Source organism: Phyllostomus hastatus, unplaced genomic scaffold (assembly GCF_019186645.2).
Source record: "Phyllostomus hastatus isolate PE091 unplaced genomic scaffold, TTU_PhHast_1.1 phas_scaffold_182, whole genome shotgun sequence".
NCBI classification, from domain to species: domain Eukaryota; kingdom Metazoa; phylum Chordata; class Mammalia; order Chiroptera; family Phyllostomidae; genus Phyllostomus; species Phyllostomus hastatus.
The window spans coordinates 18,422,416-18,440,459 of record NW_025334013.1 but is presented as its reverse complement, the minus strand read 5'-3'; the positions used below and the strand labels follow the sequence as shown (position 1 = coordinate 18,440,459).

Genomic DNA, 18,044 nt, shown 5'->3' with positions numbered 1-18,044 from the left:
GGATGTTATTCTAATTTTACAAGTTAGAAAGTAGGTTAAATTGGTCATGTAACTTAGTCAATGTCAAGACTAGTCTCGCTCCAAAGGTCCAGGCTTCTCCATTTTCCAAACTGCTTCTATTTAAGCAAAGTGTCCTATTTAAAAATAATAATACTGGTATTATTTATTGGGCACTTGAGATGTGCTGGGAACAGTACAAAGTGCTTTGCGTAACCATTCTCAAGACAGCTATGGAAGGTTGGAATTTCTAGACCCCTTTCACAGAGAAGACAAACGAGGCGCAGAGAGGTGGCGCGTAAAGAGCCCAAGGTCACAGATACAAGACGATTATAAGCCAGGTTTAATTCCAAAACTCCTATTCTAAAGTAGAAACCACTCCCGCCCGATCCAAATGATAAAAGCGGAACGCAGGCTGGGCGGGAGAGTTGAGTCGGCGGGAGGAGCAGGGGCACTTCCGCCCGAAGGGGCAAAGCCAGCGGCTGCGGAAGGCGGCGCGTGTCCCGCAAAGGCGAGCTCGCGAGAAGATGTGTCGGGCTGGAAGGGGCCAAGGGCCTCCGCACCGCCTCTGCCGCCTGTCGATCACCTGGCCCCGCCCCACGCCGGCGCACCCCTGGCAAGCTCCGCCCCCACCCCTGGCTGGGCGGGAAGCGAACGCGCGTTCCTTCCCGTTACCGCCCGCCTGCGGGGAGGGCGGGGGAGGCGGGAGGCGCGCGCTCGAGAACTGCGTGCTCGCGTACGTCGCCGGGGTTCGGCTGCGTCGGTCTTGCCGTCCGCCCGTTGCCGCCGTCGCTGCCGCCGCCGTCGCCGCGCTCTCGCTTCGCCGGCCGCCGCCTAAGGGGGTTGGGGCTGGGCCAAGCTACCGCCGCTGTTGCCGGGATGCCGCGGGTGTACATTGGCCGCCTGAGCTACCAGGCCCGAGAGCGCGATGTGGAGCGCTTCTTTAAGGGCTACGGGAAGATTCTGGAGGTGGATCTGAAGAACGGGTGAGGAGGGCGCAAAAAGGGCCGCCTGGCTGGGGACAGGGCCCCGGCGGTGGCGGGGATGCCGCGGGGACGGGAGAGGGACGCCTGCCGGGCCCGGAGCTGCTATCGGCCTGCTCCGGTTCCGCCATAGTCGCGGCGCTTCGGGGGCACGAGTAGGCCCGGGTTCCCACTGCGCCTGCGCGGGTGGGGGTGGTGGAGGGAAATGGGAGCAATGGTGAGGCTCGGAGTGGGACGGGGAGAAGGAAAACCCGAGTGGGATTGGGGCTTCAGGCAGAAGCGCACAGCTTCAGGGCGCGGAGGAGGCCTGGTTTTTCTCCGGCTAGGCACTGGGGCTGGGGACCGGCTTTTTTCCGGCTAGAGACCAACCTTTCCCGCTGTACGAGCCGCTGGAAATAAAGACAGGATTTCCTGCTCCCCTTTCACCTCTTCCCCAGTGTAATGGACCAGACGGTCACAGCGCATCTTTCCTGGGGATAGCAGCTCTGGAGAGAAGCCTTGTTTAGACTTGCCATGTGCCACACTTTGTTGAGGCGGGAGACTCCGGTTTGAGTAGTCTAGTGACAGTTTCGAAAGTATCGTCTTGCCATGCTGAAAGACTTCACCGTTCCCTCTACGAGGGTAAAGTCTTAACTCGTTATCTTTAAGACTCAGTACAGAGTTTCCAGGCTGTGGTTTCCGTTCTCCAGCTTGCCAAAAAAAAAAAATTGTTTTGTCGTTGTAGAATTTGGTGGAGAATTGTGGCCACCCTGGCTAGTACGCGCGTCAACTAGCTACTGTAGGCGGAGACACACAGCGCGAAATTGCTTACTGCCTCCTTGGGTGTATGTGGTCTGTTACTTGTGTTCCTAATCTACTTTGGCAGAGCAGGGCCCGCGGGAGCTACATGTTTCAGGGAAAACCGATGGGGAGTCAGGTCGGGAAAAGAAATTCAACAAGGAAAACTGTCAGAATCAGGAAAGTTTAGGTAGGATTTCAAAGACACGGACATAAAAATTAAAAGGAGTAGGGGCAACATTTTAGGGTACTGAACCTTGGCTTTTTTTTTTTAAAGACCTGCCTTGCAAAGGGTCTAACATTGCTACAGTTTGCGCCCCAGCATAACATTAGCAACTAACACTTGAGTAGTTAGGGAATATACCTAAATGTGAGTTGCATGTTTGAGAAAAATTGGTAACCACCATATACTCAGAATGTTGGCTGGGTTTTAAAAAGTCAAACCGATCTAGAAAAATCACTTCACTCAGGAAAATGTCCTCAATAAATTGTTTTTTATGAATACTGACTTCGTTTAGAGTAAAAGACTTAGGAAAATATTTTGTACAATAGAGCTTTCTGTTCTTAAGGATTTTTTTGTTATTGTAATATATAGAGATGTGAGAGAACAAGTTAAAATTCCCAGTTTTCTTCAAAACCCAAAGAAGTTGATAGAATAACTAAATTTTACGGGGAAAGCATGAGTTTTGAAGCTAGACAGACCTGGGTTAAATCTTAGCTTTACCACTTAGTATCTGTGGGCAACTTACTTCTCAATTCTAAGTTTCCTCACCCGGGAGAATTAGAGATAATAATTGTGAAGCATTTGGCTCATAGTTGTAAATGGTGGCTGTAATTACAGAGATTTGATCGTGATGTTGATGAGACATCTTAGCTTGTGTTTTGTAACATAAAGCACATTTGGTGAGGCCTGTTTTCTAAGGCTGCTCAAGTGACAGTGAGCAGGAAATGATGTTGATATTTAATGGGAAAATTGGTTAATTGAACAAATATGTTGATAACCCACCAACAGGGTGTCTGCAAAGTGAATTGAGAGGGAGACCAAAGAATTCTGTTCTTGAACACATTAAGTGTTTATGGTTATAAAATGTATACTTTGAGTTAAATGCTTGTTCTCATTTTAAACTCAAACAAGTAAAACTTGGAATGGTTTGTTTGAAAAGGATTTTAAAGAATGGATTGCCTAAGGCTTCAAAAGAAGAAAGAGGAATGCCTGGGAATAGTATATACTGTCACAGGTAATGAGGAGTTGGTCCAATAAGGAATAATTTTGAGAAGTAATAAACAATCTAGTTTGGATTGACTCTCATTAAGAATCTAGAAATTTAACAACATAAACCAAAAACAACTATAAGATTTTATACTAAAAAATCAAAATCATAAATTAAGAATTCAGAGGCCTTAGAAAAATTGAGCAACCCTGGAAATGCTGGGATGACAGAAAGGACAGGTTCCTCCAGGACCCTCAATGTCTAGGTCTTGTTTGAGGAACTATTGGATCTTACAGTTCTGCTGCTGGACCATGGCGTGCATGAGATCTGTGACTGAGAAGAGAAATAGGACGTTATTTCAAGGATTTGAAGACAGGTGTGACAGTCACCAAGCGGGCACACCTCCTGGCGTCATTACAGAGGAAAATGAGCCAAGAACCAATGATATAGATGTATTTTAAGTAAGAATCGCCTGGACAAGATGGCAGGAGTGCCAAGGAGTCTGAAAGGAAGGAGCAGGTCCAAAAGGAAAAGGTGGCATAACACAGCAGCCTGTGTAAGCTCGTGGTTCTAGAAACAAAAGAGGATGGGAGATCTCCCTGAGCAGTATTTTTGAACATACCTGGATTGTGATTAATAGTAATTGGAACTCAAAAGCAGATGTTGGGTGGTTAGGGCATTTAAGAATTGCTGAAGAGTCCAAGTTTGTAGAAGGGAGATCTGATCAGTAGACAGGCATGTTACCGTATTTTGCACATACAGTGTGCTCCTGTGTATAATGCACACTCATGGTGTTTGTGCGTATTACACACAGGATTATTATACCCATGGTATGTAATCACATACCTATGTATAATGCACATCCTTATTTTTCCCTCAAAAATTCGGGCAAAAAGGTGTGTATTATACTTGGATGGTTGTGGATAAAGTTCAGAATTAATTGCATAGGCATAAAGTACTGCTGTAGTAGAAAGTTGATCAAATGATGAAGCAGGTGACCTCTCTAAATGAGACTTGAGTGTCAAGGAGAAGCTTTTACGGGCCCTCTTGGGATTTGGAGAAGACGGATGTGTGTAGCAGTTCATTGTACCAGGCAACCCTAGCGTATAGACTGCCTTTGTTTGGGAAGAGCTAGGACCACAAACATAATATAGCTCTCCCAGGCAGATCCCCTTAGGTGGAACCTGCATTCATACCTGCCGCACTAACTCCAGCAAGAGTCACGGGGGGTAGGTCAAGGAAGCAACAGTGTTAGCACCTGTTTATGGCCTACCAACTCCGTGGTAACCTTTGCTGCCTCTGACTATTTGTGAATCCTGTGGGCTTTCTTTTTTATTAATAAAACCACTTTACATGTAAAGTGTAGAAGGTTTTTGATACAGTAGTTTCTCTTGCCACAAAATTTTGTGGTTTTAGTCAAAGACCTGTGTATCTTAATTTTTCCATATTTTAGTTAATGAATTAAACATCGCATCCTGAGATTATTCTACTTGCCTAGTAGCTGGACAGGTAAACCCCTCCCCACCAAATCATTGAGGTGGTAGGTTTCTGTTTTGTTTTTGTTGTTTGTTTTAGTTTGTTAAAGGCATGAATTAAAACTTTCAAGGGAAGCTTGACTATAAATTTTAGAATCTGTGTTTCATATTGCAGTGAAATAGTTAATAACCAGAATTTTTAGGGGATATCCTGGTCTGTATAATTGGATTTTTGTGGTACCTAAGTATTACCACGAAGTTTTGTCCTCACCCTCGTTAAACATTTTTTCAGGTAGCCCTAGCCAGGTGGCTCAGTTGGTTGAAGCACTGTCCCCTACACCAAAAGGTTACAGGTTGGATTCCTGGTCAAAAGGCTGGGGTGTGGGAACCATCCCTGGTTGGGCGAGGCGGGCACATTCGGGAGGCCGCTGATTGATGACCTCTCACAGCGGAGTTTCTGTGCGTGCGTGCGCGTGTGTGTGTGTCTTCCTCCCTCCCTGCGTCCCTCCTTCCCTTTCTCTATTAAAATAAATAAACATATCCTCAGTGGATGAGGATTTTAAGAAATTCCTTCAAGTAGAAGGTACCTTATTTAATTTTAAGTGTGTTAAGACTCCTTAATGAGTCGAGTCCTGGTTGTATTTGTTTCTGATCTGGGGCATTGTTAGGTCTCGGATACTAAGATGAGTCTCCACCGACCCCAGAACCTACGCAGGGATTTTACCTTTCAACTGCATTGACGAGAGCTTGTTTTTCCATATTTTTTCTTTTAGAGGGGCAGTCAGGGAGATATATTAGTTTAATGTTTCATGTTAGGTTTTTCATTAATTGAACCTTTTTTCTTTCTTAATTATGTGGGAGATCGCTTTCACCCATTACCAAAGAGCAAATAAATGTTTTATAATTTTCTGTGGTAACGCTACAATAAATGGGTGACAGGAATGACAAAAGAAAAACACTCTCCCTTTAAGGACCCCTTTTTGTTACTTTTTTGTTCTTGAGCAGTTGTGTTCTCAAAAATGGTGTCATATTTGAACCCACACAGGCCCAGGCATTGGAGCTGTGTTAAGGAAGGCATTCGTTCTGGATTAATTTTATGATTATCTAAGAAGAGATTAAAACATAGCTTTCTTTAACAGTGTTTGAACAACTGTTTTATACATAGTTAACTAATATTTCAAAATAGCATGTTCGTTTCTAATTATAAAAATTTTACATGTTTATTGTGAATTTTTTTAATAGAGAGGTAAAAATAAATCATCCAAAGATGACACTCTGCATTTTCACACTTTTTAGAGAGAAGGGAAGGAAGAGAAAAAGAAAGGGAGAGAAACATCAATTGGTTGCCTTTTGCACACCCCCAATTGGGGACCCGGCCCACAATCCAGGCCTATGCCCTGACTGGGAATTGAACCAGTGACCCTTCAGTTTGAAGGCTGGTATTCAGTCCACTGAGCCACAACAGCTAGGGCTACATTTTTGACACTTTTACCTTCTCTCACTCACTGTCTTCTTATTCTTCCTCCTCTCTTGTTTTAACATATTTGGGGTCGTACTATAATTATAATCCTATTTTGTGGCCTTTCTTTTTCTGACAGCCTGATGGTCCTTTCCCTTGGTCATTAAGTGTTCTCTTACAACCTGGTTATTAATGGCTACATAGTATTTCCGCATATAAATGCTATTTAATACACATAATTAAACCCATGTTGTAAGCCATTTAGGGTGCCTTGGTTTTTCACTGTTTCATGCATCTAAAGTACTGCGGTGGGTATCCTTTAGTAAATCTTGTACACGTGCTAGTTGTTACCTCAGGGCAACTTCCTACCAGCGGAACTCTGGAGTCAGTGTATACTGTTCACACTTTTAAGGCTTTTGTTACCCGTTGATTTCCATTGCTCTGAACAAACAGTGTTTATATTTTCACTTGCCATGTATAAGAGTTCCTATTTTTCTGAGCTCTCAACTATCCATTGTTACAATTTTTAGTATGATTTTTAAATTAGAATATTTAAAAATTATGTATGAGGAAGTTATCTTGATGCTTTTAATGCTCATCCATTTAGCCTGCCAACTATAACAAATTCAAGAACTTTTTTTTTTTTAAGATTTTATTTATTTATTTTTAGAGGGAAGGGAGGGAGAAAGAAAGGGAGAGAAACATCAATGTGCAGTTGCTGGGGGTCATGGCCTGCAACCCAGGCATGTACCCTGGCTGGGAATCGAACCTGGGACACTTCGGTTCGCAGCCTGCGCTCAATCCACTGAGCTACACCAGCCAGGAAATTCAAGAACTTCTTTAAAAAAAAAAAAAAAAGCTTCAGGCTGATTGGGGGGCAAGGCAGGGGGAAAAGGCTCGTGGAGATCGCTCAGACAGCACCAAAAGCACAAAGTGAAAAAGAATTGTCGTTGAGAATCCTTTTCCAATAGGCATGGTCTTAGGTGCCATTTTAGGTCCCACTTTTTCTACTTAATTTATCTCATGTATGTTTTTCCTATTACATTAAAATCCTTCTCATTCGCATCATTTTAATGGCTGCATAAAACCCATTGTATGGCTGTATCATGCTTTACTCAACCATTCCTCCTAGGTTGTCTCTCATTTCTTGCTGTTAAAAATAACCCTGTGGTGGACATGAGGTGCATACAACTTTGTTTGCATTTTTATCACTCCTGAGGACAGATCCCGTGAAACAAAATTCATATGTCACGGCAGGAATAAACATTTGCAAAGCCGTCAATACATACAGCCCAATAACTTTCCCTCCCAGCAGCCTTGCCAGCACTGAGTATCCATGTTTAAAATCTTTGCAAGTTTAACAAGTGAAATGGTCTTGTGTGTTTTAACCAAGAATTTTTTCTTAAGCAAATAAGACATACTGAGAAGCAGGACTGTGGATTACATAGCAGTCTGTTTTATTAACAGCATGACCAATACAAATGGGACCGAGTTTTTGTACTGAAGTTTTGTTGAAGTCAACCTACCTCCAAAAAAGTTTATTCATAGTATGTTACTTTATTTTTCCCAAGGCATGGGTAATTTTTTAATTTGTCATTTTGGTAAATCGGTGCCAGGAGACGAATGCCGCACAGGGATTCCGACCACAGGTTACTGGCATTGACTACCCTGGCTCAGCCCTTCCGCTCCTTGGTCCCGGTCCCCGCAGTGGGTGATCTGGGTGAACATTCTCTATTTCGGCCAAGTCATTTTAAACCCCTGTTCCTCGGTTACTGTCTAGCCCCTCCCCGCTTCCTCATTGAGGTAGCATGTGAATGAAAGGGCCATGTGAAGAATTTTCCTCTTCTCAAAAGATGGCTACAGGATGTGGACTAGACAGAATGTGCTTTGGGTTATTAGTACATCTGGGCGCTTCCAGGTGACCTGAGGAGAACATTGTGCTTTGAGCTCCTGGAAAGAAAGGTGCTCCAGGCACCCGACAGTGTACTTACAATTGGGGGTGGTATTCAGAAATTTGTGAGCTAACACTGCGATTGTCAAACTAGAATATATTAACTGTTCGTTTGAATGACTTATTTTTTACCTGAGTATATCAAAACACTGTACAAACAAGTGTTGTCTCTAGTTTGTGCTGATGGGGAAACTGAGGCATGAGGAGATTAATGGACTGGCCCAAGGCTACAAAATGAGTTGTTGACGTATGGAAGCGGAAGCTCTTTCCTATTCACACAGCAGATAGATGCAGTGTGACAGTGTCGGTCAAAGCTGCATGCATGCTGTCTCTTTCCAGATGGTTCTGTCCTGTCCTTCTGGGACTTGTCTCCAAGGGTGAGAAGGTGGTTCAGGTTCCACAGCTTGTTCAGTCTTTAGTTTCCTGGCAGAAGCTTCCAACAGGCTGACAAGTTAGCTGCCAAAAAGTATGACAGGTGGTACTTTTTATGACATCAGCCCCGGACAGACTGGTAGTGATTCTTCACCCCAGGCTGCTCTTTGAAGAGCTGTGAGGTAGGCTTTGTGCAGTAAGTGCAGCAAATGACCTCTGCCTGTTAGCTACGGGTCAGAGTGCTCTGAATTTGCATGCCTGTGTTTTGAGGAAATGCCCTACATGACCTTTTCTTTGTATTGAGATGAAAGTTTGAGGTATCTGAACTGCAAATGATACCCGAGGAAGCACTTTAAGGGTAGTTGTAATCCCTCCGTGGGATCCCCCAACCATGTCTTTAGCCCTAGGTGCCAGAACAGGGCGGGCAGGGGTCTTCCTAGACAGAGACTTCTGAGACCTAGAGGTGGGTGGGGGACTGAAAGGAGGGAGGTTTGGAATGAAAGTCAAGCAGGAGCCTTGGGGTGTCAGGAACCACAGACCGGGAGCACTGACTTTGAGAAAAGTTATTTCGTATGGGTGAAATAAGGCTATCAGTTCATTAATTTTAAAGAATTTCATTAAAATATTACATGGCCAGTTTCAGGGGAAGGGCATCCCCAGGGAATAGCATAGGGAGTGTCATCTTTAACCAAAAGTAAAATAAAAATGAGAAAGGAACTGGCTGCAGTCCAGGGACTGTGGGACAGTTACAAAGGACAGGAGAACGACCAAGATGGTCCCAGAGGCATGACCTGTAGGAGGCTGTAACAGCTGTCATCCCCCTTATGATGTCTTTTTAGAAGCAGGCACTGGTCTTCTTCGTAGTTTTGGTGTTGGAATCAGGTAGTGCTGTCTGCTGAATGTAAACCTTTATTTTATTAATTAGCTACGTGACTTTCATCTTTTGAGTTTTTAAAAAATTGTTTGTAATTGTGATTGAGTCTTCATGAAATTTAGTGGGTCATCAGGGAATAGTTGACCCCCTTTTCTTGTGACACCTTCTCATTTCATTTACCCTTAATGTTGACGTGTCTGAAAACTGAATAGACACAGGTGTGATTGTGTTGGCCCCCCGCTTAAGGAAAGTAGCTGTGTTGACTTAAAAATGTCAATAACAACATTTAGTTATGACAGGAAGTTCTGGTTGTGATCATTTGATCTACGAACTGTTTGCAGATCTGTTGCTTTCTGAGGGTAGTCTCATTTTATAGGGTAGAAATATGACTGCAACCTAGTAAAAAGTGAAGTAGCATAGAATAAAACTAAATTTGAATGTGATTCATATTTTTCTCTACCTCCTAATTTGGAGGAGCTATGTTTTATCCCTTAGTTTTTAGGTTAATGATTGTTTCTGCTCTGTTTTCCTCTGGTATGTGAATAGTCCTGTAGAGGAGATGGGCTGGTGTTTTCTTTATGTTTTGTCACCTTTCTCTGTTTTCCTAGACTGGTTTTTAAATTTGTATAAGTTTGGTTCTAATACCCTAGGGAATAATTGTTCACAACTTACTAGTTACAATACATTGAATGGTATTTCTTGCCATGTAGTTTTTCTTATAAGATGCTAATATTCATGTGAGTATTTGTCACCCACAACACAGTTTGATGAAAGTGACTTTCTGTGTTCCTGGAGGTTGTGTTTCTTAAATCGCGTTTGCCCTGTGGACCACTTCTCACTCTTGCTGTACAGAAGGTGTGGAACATGGTGGTGGAGTGCTGGTTTTCCGTTAAAACCAGGGTTTGGAGAGTCCCAGGTGCTGGGTTTCCTTGGCAAATTGCTTAACTGCTCTAAGTCGTAGTTTCTTCATCTTTGAGCTTGCAGTAAGTGTCAAAGTTGTGAGAGTTACTACAAAGGAATTTGAAGGAGGGAAGAGTCCTGGCGGGCAGTAGTAGTCATGTTCACCATAGTTCGGCATTAAATCGGATCTTAAATGCTTATCTGCAAAGTACTTTGCTGGTTGCTGTAATTCTCATACAGTTGGAGGGCTGTAAACCTTACAGCATTCTTTGATTTCTGGTCCATTTTCCCCATTATTCATGCTTATATATTTTTGATCCCAGTCATTCCTTACAAAACTGATTAAATGCATTTTAAAATACATAATATTGTCAGAGCCCATTCACATCCACCTCCTCTAGGCCCAACTCTGTCGTCTCTATGCTGGTCTAATTTGTGCTGAGTTGAAAACCAAAGACAGATTCTGGGGGTTGATATGGGACCTCCAGAATGGGATTTGCACAGAATAATCTTATTTTTCCTCTATTCTTCTAGTCTGTTATGTTCTGAACCCACACATGTTTTCGGAAGGACCAGATGGCTGACACTGGCTAATGGGAACCAAAAGACGAGTGAAAGTAACGTGATTGTTACGTACCTAACCCAGGCTTTGCGGTGCTTCACCCAGCCCGAGAAAAATTTGTTTTTCCCTCTGGAGACAACCCCACTGTGTCAGAAAACTTGCATACCACCTGGCTGACCTGAGGTCAGGCTATCACGTCAAGCAGCAGCACTTGTTGAATGGAGAGGATTACACTCAGGACGGGGAGAGAAGCATCGGCCTCTACAAAGGCGGTGTAACCTTGTGGTTAAGAGCTTGGATTTTCGAGTCTGTTGGATTTGGGGTCAAATTTACTTATATCACTTATGAGCTCCTTGATAATAAGCAAGTTGCATAGCCTCTCCAAGCCTTGATCTTCTCATTTGTAAAATGGGGGTGATGATAATAGTAGGACTAATAATATGCTCTGCACCTTTGATATGGGGCATGAGTGAAACATGGACAGTTACTGTGTGCCAAGCACTAAAGATTAACTTTGGTTGTTATTATTAAAGAGCTCATAACCAAATGAGAGGAGAAGCACAAAGAAAAAAGAACAAGGCTTGAAACGACACAACAACCTTATGTTAAACATAAAAATGGATAGAAGTTTTGAAGCTTTGAAGAAAGTGCTGTGAATGATCAGAGTCAGGCAGGTTTCTGAGACTCATACAAGGGTGTATGGAAGAAGGTTGGTGTCATTCACCTTGCATATGCAAGGTGTTCCAGGTCTAGAGGGTGACACAAACAGAGACAATTAGGAGTCATTATAGACCTCTGAGCGAAAGAATGATAAAGTAGCTGGCTTTCTCTGCTATGTGTAAAGAGACAAATTGACTAAAAATAGCCTCTCCTAGAATTAAGTAAGTTGATCAGACAGGAAGAGACAGTCCTGAGGGCCCAGCAGAATGAGCAAATTGTGAACTAGGCAATAGGCTGAATGGCCAGCCAGAAAGGAGTAGACAGAGGTGATCGCAAGGTTGTTGGGAGTGAATCAGATGGCCAGGGATCCAGAAGAGAGAAGTCATGAGGTAGGTTTTCTTCTTTGAAGGTGGGGAAAGATCAAGTGCAGACTGAGCTGTGGCCAGCGTTTGCAGACCAGGAATCCACACTAGCTCTAATCAGAGAGCTCTTGGTGTTCAGGAACTGCCGGTTTGCCGACGTGAAAAGAGCCCCAGACTGGGTATTGGTGAGTCCTGAAGTCGCACCCCAGCTCTGCCACTCAGTGAGCACGGGTAAGTCATCCACCTTCTCCGGGTGGCCTTGATGGCCCTTCCTTCTCTGAGGCCAAAGAAAGGAAACCAGAATGCCCAGAGCAGCCTCCTTCCTGTCTCGAGGTAGAAAAGGGTCTCAGGAACCTACTTCGTGTAGTAGGAGCTTCTAGTTGTGGGTTATAAACAACCCTCTGTAACCGGGAAGGTCAAATTGCAACCGTAGTCAGTGACCCAAACAAGTGACTGTGACACTGGTTACTTCTTCCCTGAGGGCTGGACCACTGCACACCTGGAATGTAGCAGACCTCTGGAACCAGGGGCAGTCACAGTGCTCACTCGCAAGCTGCTCCCTGAGTTGGCCTCACCTGAGCACTAGAGTTGGTTGCAGAGTATCTTTCTGCAGTTTTCCAAGCTCTTTGTGCAGACAGCAAGAATTGCTGTGTTGTTGTTTTAATTACTCTCCTATCAATGTGTCCTAACTTTTCGCCTCATAAACACCACGTTGGCTGAAGTACAGGTCCAACACTGAGTGCTTTGAAAGAAAGCTATTTGATTCCTGTTCACTAAATGCCATTTCTTTCAGGGTAGTAGATGTAAGGGCTCTGCCCTTAAAGTACAGTGCTGTTGACCGACCCTAGTTTGAGGGTTCAAGCCGACCCATGGGTTAACTTCAACAGATGAAAATTTTTCCTTGGCTACAGCAACAGCCCTAATCCTGACCAGCCATGGAGAGGTTCGGTTCTTACAAGGAAATGAGTGAATGTGGGAATGGCTCACCACATTGGGAAAACAAAACTCACATCCTGCTGATGGTTGGCTGAGGACTGTCATGTCCACATACAAAGAAAAGCATGTGGCACAGTTGTAGGACAAAGGTGAGCAGAGACCCACTATGGAAAGGGGCACATTTTTGTCATAGAGAGAACATCCAAGGCATGCCCCTCGGTGAGCAGTGTTGGTGGGTGGCCGCAGGCACACGCGTGGCGGCTTGCTTTTCCTGGCTCCCCACGTCCACTCCCTGTCCGTTAGCTTGTGCCCAGCACCGCCTCAGCCAGTCCCTGCCCAGCGAGCCACCAATCAGTGCATCTCCAAGGCAAGCCATGCTCATCGTGTTTCAGACAGGACTTTTCTCCAGTCTCCCTGCTCAGAGATAACGTTGGGAAGATGGTGATGGTCCTAAGTTATTCCAAAAGGGGTGTGATGAACTCTACATCATCTTCAGTGGGACACAGTGGGTGGAATTTGGAACCACTGGTATAGGTTACTAGTATCAGTGGAAGTCTGTAGCAACAACACAGGCTCAGATGATCATTCTTTGGGGAAATCTTCTAAAATTGAAGTCTCGGGGTACTTCGGTTTGAGAAACATGCCATTCCAGTTCGAGCGTTCTGGCGTTCAGACTGGGAGCCTAAGCCGCGCATTCGGTGTTGAGTGAGGAAGGGCATAGCATTGCCAGTGGTGGGAGAATGGACTGAAGGTTAAGACAGCCCACGCCGTTCAGTGTGGCTTTGTTTGCGCTGCCCAGCTGCCTAGCCACACTTGGTCAGAATCGTGGTGCCCACTTTTTTTAGGGAGAAACTAACAAACTCCCCCCCCCCCCGTCATTTTTTTTTTTTTTTGACTTCATTTGTCAGAGTAAAATATGACCCCAAGAAAAGGAGTTTGGGAAAAGCCAAAAGAAGAGAAATGTCGAAGAAGGGAGTTTTTCTTTTAATTGATAACTAGTGTTCGTTTAATAATTAGGCCATGCTGTTTGTTCTTTCACACGGGCACGGGGAGCAAGGCTGAGAGACGTGGCTTCTGGGAGTCTAGCAGGAGGAGGAACATTGCAGGGCTTTTGTTTGTTTTTATTTTTAGCAGTCTCTGCCAGAGAGGGAGTTTTTAATTTGTTTTAGATTCAGTTTCCAGAATTCCTTCATCTTCTTTATTTTCATACTGGAATTATGGAAGATGGTCTTTATTTTTAATAGAACATAAGAGAAAGGGTGTCTGCAGTTAGAACTAAGAAGTGTATCATCTGTCGGGCTGTGCTCTTTCTTTAGAGGCTCACTCTCGGGTCACACCAGGGACACGTGTGCATGTGTGTGTTTGATATCACTCCTTCTGACAAAGGAATCAAAAGGAGAGACATTAGTTATCAGAAAGCTCTTTTCAGAGGCACCAAAATTTCAGAGACAGTTAAAATGTTTGAATAAAACTGAATGGGACCCATACAGTAGTTTTAAAGGTATTTTAGATGATAAGGATTAAATCTATCCCCGACCGTCTGCCACTCGTGTGCACACCTGTGGTGCCACCACGTTAGTTTAAGGTCCCCCCTTGTTAAGCCAGAAGAGGACTCTTATTTGTCATCCTTCTGATGTTAGAAAAAAACCTAGATGTGTGTAGTGTAGCTCCCTCATTTTATAGACTAGACCCAGAGAAATAAAATTATTTACATGTGCTTTTCAGAGTTGGTCTATAGCTGAGCGAGGGCTAGATCCCACGCCAGTTCTTGTTCCTCCGGTCTCACTAGTTACAGTAATGCCTCAGTTTCCTCATCTGTAAAGCAGGGATAACAGTGCCTGATTCTTGAGTATTGTGACTATTAAATAAGATAACATTGCCTTGTATATGGAAATTAATAAATGTTAAGTAACATTTTGTTATGTAGTCTCTGCCTTATTTGGGGAACCCTTTCGCTCTATCGAATGGAACAAGTCATTCTTTGAGTAAAGCAGATCGAAGTAAACAGTGATGTGGCGGAAGCAAGCTCACTGACCTGGTCTTTACTTTGCTCTTAGAACAGGCAGGCGTCTCTGTTGAGTGTGGTTTGTGGTTGTAGGATAGTTGGTTTAATCTTCCAAACCCACCCAACATGTCAGTGGCAGAGAGAAGTGACAGGTGCCTGATTTACCCTTGGACTGGACTTTGACATTAAAATGTTGCAAATAGTATTTGTGGCTTTTCACAGAGTAGTGACCAAAATTTTCCTGTGAAATAAATTGGATCTCACGTCAGCTATTTTAATAAGTGACTTGGATAGCCGCCCCCCCCCCCAAATATGGCTCCTAAGTGACCCACCCATTGGGACTTTTTAGTAGGGGGTGTTAAGGAGGTTCTGTAGAGGCCATTGTTTTCTAGTAACACAGATGAATCCCTACAACTCAGGGAAGAATCTTATTGGCAAGGCATGCTTTCCTTCAGCCTCAGTGAGAGAGAGGTCTGACCGAGCATTAATTTTTGTTTTCGGACCACTGTGCCTCCACTTAACTGACCGTCCTTTCTTTCCCTCGGAGATCAGAGTAGGTTCTGCGTGTGAGCCTGGGGGCAGATCCAGCGCGCACAGGGTGGTCTTTGAGCCTGGGAGAGCGCGCTGCCTCGTAGGTCTAACACGCGCTTCGCTCTCTAACGACAGCTGGACTTTTTACTCCAGATGACTTGCAGAGCTTAGGGTCTTGCATTCTCTGACCACGCCCCAGCCCAAGTAGTTACAAACCATCCTAATTCTGAAGGAAGACCATCTGTGTAGGTGATTTTCTGATTTAATCTTTAGGAGTCACTCTCCCTTCCGACGTCACACTAGATGAGTTGGGGGTCGCCGAGTGGTGCGGAGCCCGCGGGGTGTTTCGCCGCACCCCTGTTGAGTGTGTGCTCTCGTCCCTCTCTGCTTGGCATCCGCTCGCTCTCACACGGAGCCAAGAGCAGTGATGCTGTGGGCAGAGCAGACCTGTGGCCAGTTTTGACAACTGAATTCAGGTTCTTTTGGGGGGGGGTTGGGTACTTTATTGTGATCTATTTAGAAATAAACCGAAGTAGAGAGTAGTTAGCTTTGATTTTTTTCTATTTGCTTTTCAAATTTTTTTTCTCTAAAAATGATATTATTATGGCTTTCCTCATGACCCACCCTACTTTGGAAAGGAAAAAGCAGTGGCAATATATTTTATCTGTTGGAGATTTTTAGTGACTAAAGCACTTTTAACATAGAAAGTCAATGATTTGGAGAGGCTTTACTTGCTCTGTCAAATATGACATCATATTCAAAATCACTTACTAAGCTGCTCAGCAATTCTAGCCCATGGAATTAATGAAACCATGTTCTAAAGACTTCATAGCCCATAAAGGGAGCCAGGTGCCTTCTGGATAATGTTACTGCAAAACATTTCCCATTAAGCAACTGGGTGTGCCTGTATTACATTTTTTTAAGGGAGTTGAGATTGAGTGACTCTTAACATTTGAATGCCATTAATAGACATTTCAGCTTAAAGAACCCTCTGAAATTGTTAGCTGTGCATTGTCACCTAGAGAGACTCTTACTGGAGAGGAACTCTTTAGTGAAGAAAGAATCCTGCAAGACCGAGTTCTCTTGCTTAACGTGTTGTGAGCATTATGTGCTGACGAAGCTGGAAGCATTCTGGTCAGGCTGAATGGACTTGGGGCAAGGCTTGTAACCTGTTTTTAGTTCCAGTATGTTTAAACGCAGAGAAACACCAAGTTTGCTGCTGCGCACAGCCTTGTTAGAATTTAAAAACATTGCTGGTAACTTTCCTTTGTGATCAGATACGATCATTAAGATGGTGTTGCTTTTCAGATAGGAGTGGGCGCAAAGTTAGACCTGCCAGGGTGTGACAAACCAAACTAAAAGTTTAGCAATAACATAGTTTATAGGGCATTTGTTTAACCTTGCTTACAAATATTTTATAATTTCTGTGCTTTCATTTTATAAGTTGTACTCTGTAGCAGGCATTAATAGAAGTTTGGAGGGAGTTTGTTTTCTTTCTGGTGTGTGTTAAACCCGAAACCTCTTTGCTGGGAAATTCCTAGCAATAGTTTGTATAGGAGTTTGCACAATCATATAAAGGTTTTAGATAATTCCAGCCTAACTAAAACTTCATAGAAATGAACTTGTAATAACGCAGGGAAGTGAATAGCTCTGAGTATTTTTCACTGATAATTTCTGGAACATTTACTCATTTGTGACTAATTTATTTAGGCAGAGGAACAGGAACTTTTTTAAAAAATTCTTTCACTGAGGAGATTAGAGACACTGAGATTATCTTTAACCTGTTATATTACTCCAAACACGACTTAACAGATGAAGCACAGGGCCTGAATGAGGTCTAATCAGTGAGTTCTGTGTGGTATTTTGACACCTTATACCAAGCCCCCCTGCAGAGGTCTTTGTAGTTGCCACCAGCGACTTGGGGAACAAAAGAGGCGGTCTCCAGATTTAGCCAGTCTCCTTCTAGAAAGACAGGGGTCACCTTGAGAAGTCTCCCTGTCCCCTCGTAGTGCCTGTTGGCACCAAGCAAAGTGGTTTCAGTTAGAGGGAGGAGAAAGTCGATCCTTAGTTTGCAAACCCCACCTAACCTTTGCTCAGCATGAACCTCATTGTTTTCTCTTTAATGTAGTGAAGCTGGATGTCAAAAGGGTGCCAACCAGGCTTTCGTTTGCTCTCTTCTAGATACGGGTTTGTGGAGTTTGATGATCTGCGTGATGCAGATGATGCTGTTTATGAACTAAATGGCAAAGACCTTTGTGGTGAGCGAGTAATTGTTGAGCATGCCCGCGGCCCACGTCGAGACGGCAGTTACGGTTCTGGACGCAGTAAGCATTTAAAGGGCATTTGTATCGGTGACATGCCTTTGTTATTAAATGTTAATTTTTAAGTAATTAAACTATTGTTACGCTGAAATGTATTGATATTTAAGCCATTTGTTTTTAAAATTATGTATCTTAAAATGTAAAATTGCAAATAAACATCTTTGATAATGTTTAATTTTAATTAAATTAATGGCATAAATTTCTTGTTTTAATACTTTATAAATATGTTTAATGATGTATGTTTGTGTTGTTTTGTTTTTCTCTGTAATGCAATTGTTTAACATAGATTTAACAAAGACCTCAATGTTTTAATTAAAAGAATCCTTTGAGGCTAAGATGACTGCCTGTTCCATTTGCTGACCTTGGGTTACCTTTCCATGCGTGGCTCTTTGAACCATTGTGGCCCTTGGCTGACCAAAACAGGAAGCCATGTGACGACCGCAACCTTTCCCCATTAGACCTGGGTGGTGAGGATCCCAAGGGTTAGACACAGATGAGATTAAACTGAAATAGGTGCCTGAAAATCTTTTTTTTCTCTCATATAAAATATTCACAAAAACTTTAATCACTGTGAGTAACACCAGTAACTGATTTAGTAATTTGGTTACTTATTTCTAAATTGTTAAATTGTTAATAGTTTTTAATTTATGCATGTTAACTTTAAATAT

The 18,044-nt window shown here is 43.4% G+C and overlaps 1 protein-coding gene across 1 annotated transcript in view; it reads left to right on the top strand.

Annotated features, from left to right (window-relative positions):
* The first annotated feature begins 675 nt into the window (after positions 1 to 675).
* SRSF4 (serine and arginine rich splicing factor 4) overlaps positions 676 to 18,044 on the top strand; it is a 26,002-nt gene continuing 8,633 nt past the window's right edge. The window contains exons 1-2 of the mRNA XM_045859717.1: positions 676 to 983; positions 17,237 to 17,379. Coding sequence (XP_045715673.1) covers positions 877 to 983; positions 17,237 to 17,379 — 250 coding nt within the window. The 5' untranslated portion in view covers positions 676 to 876. The remainder of the gene's footprint in view (positions 984 to 17,236; positions 17,380 to 18,044) is intronic.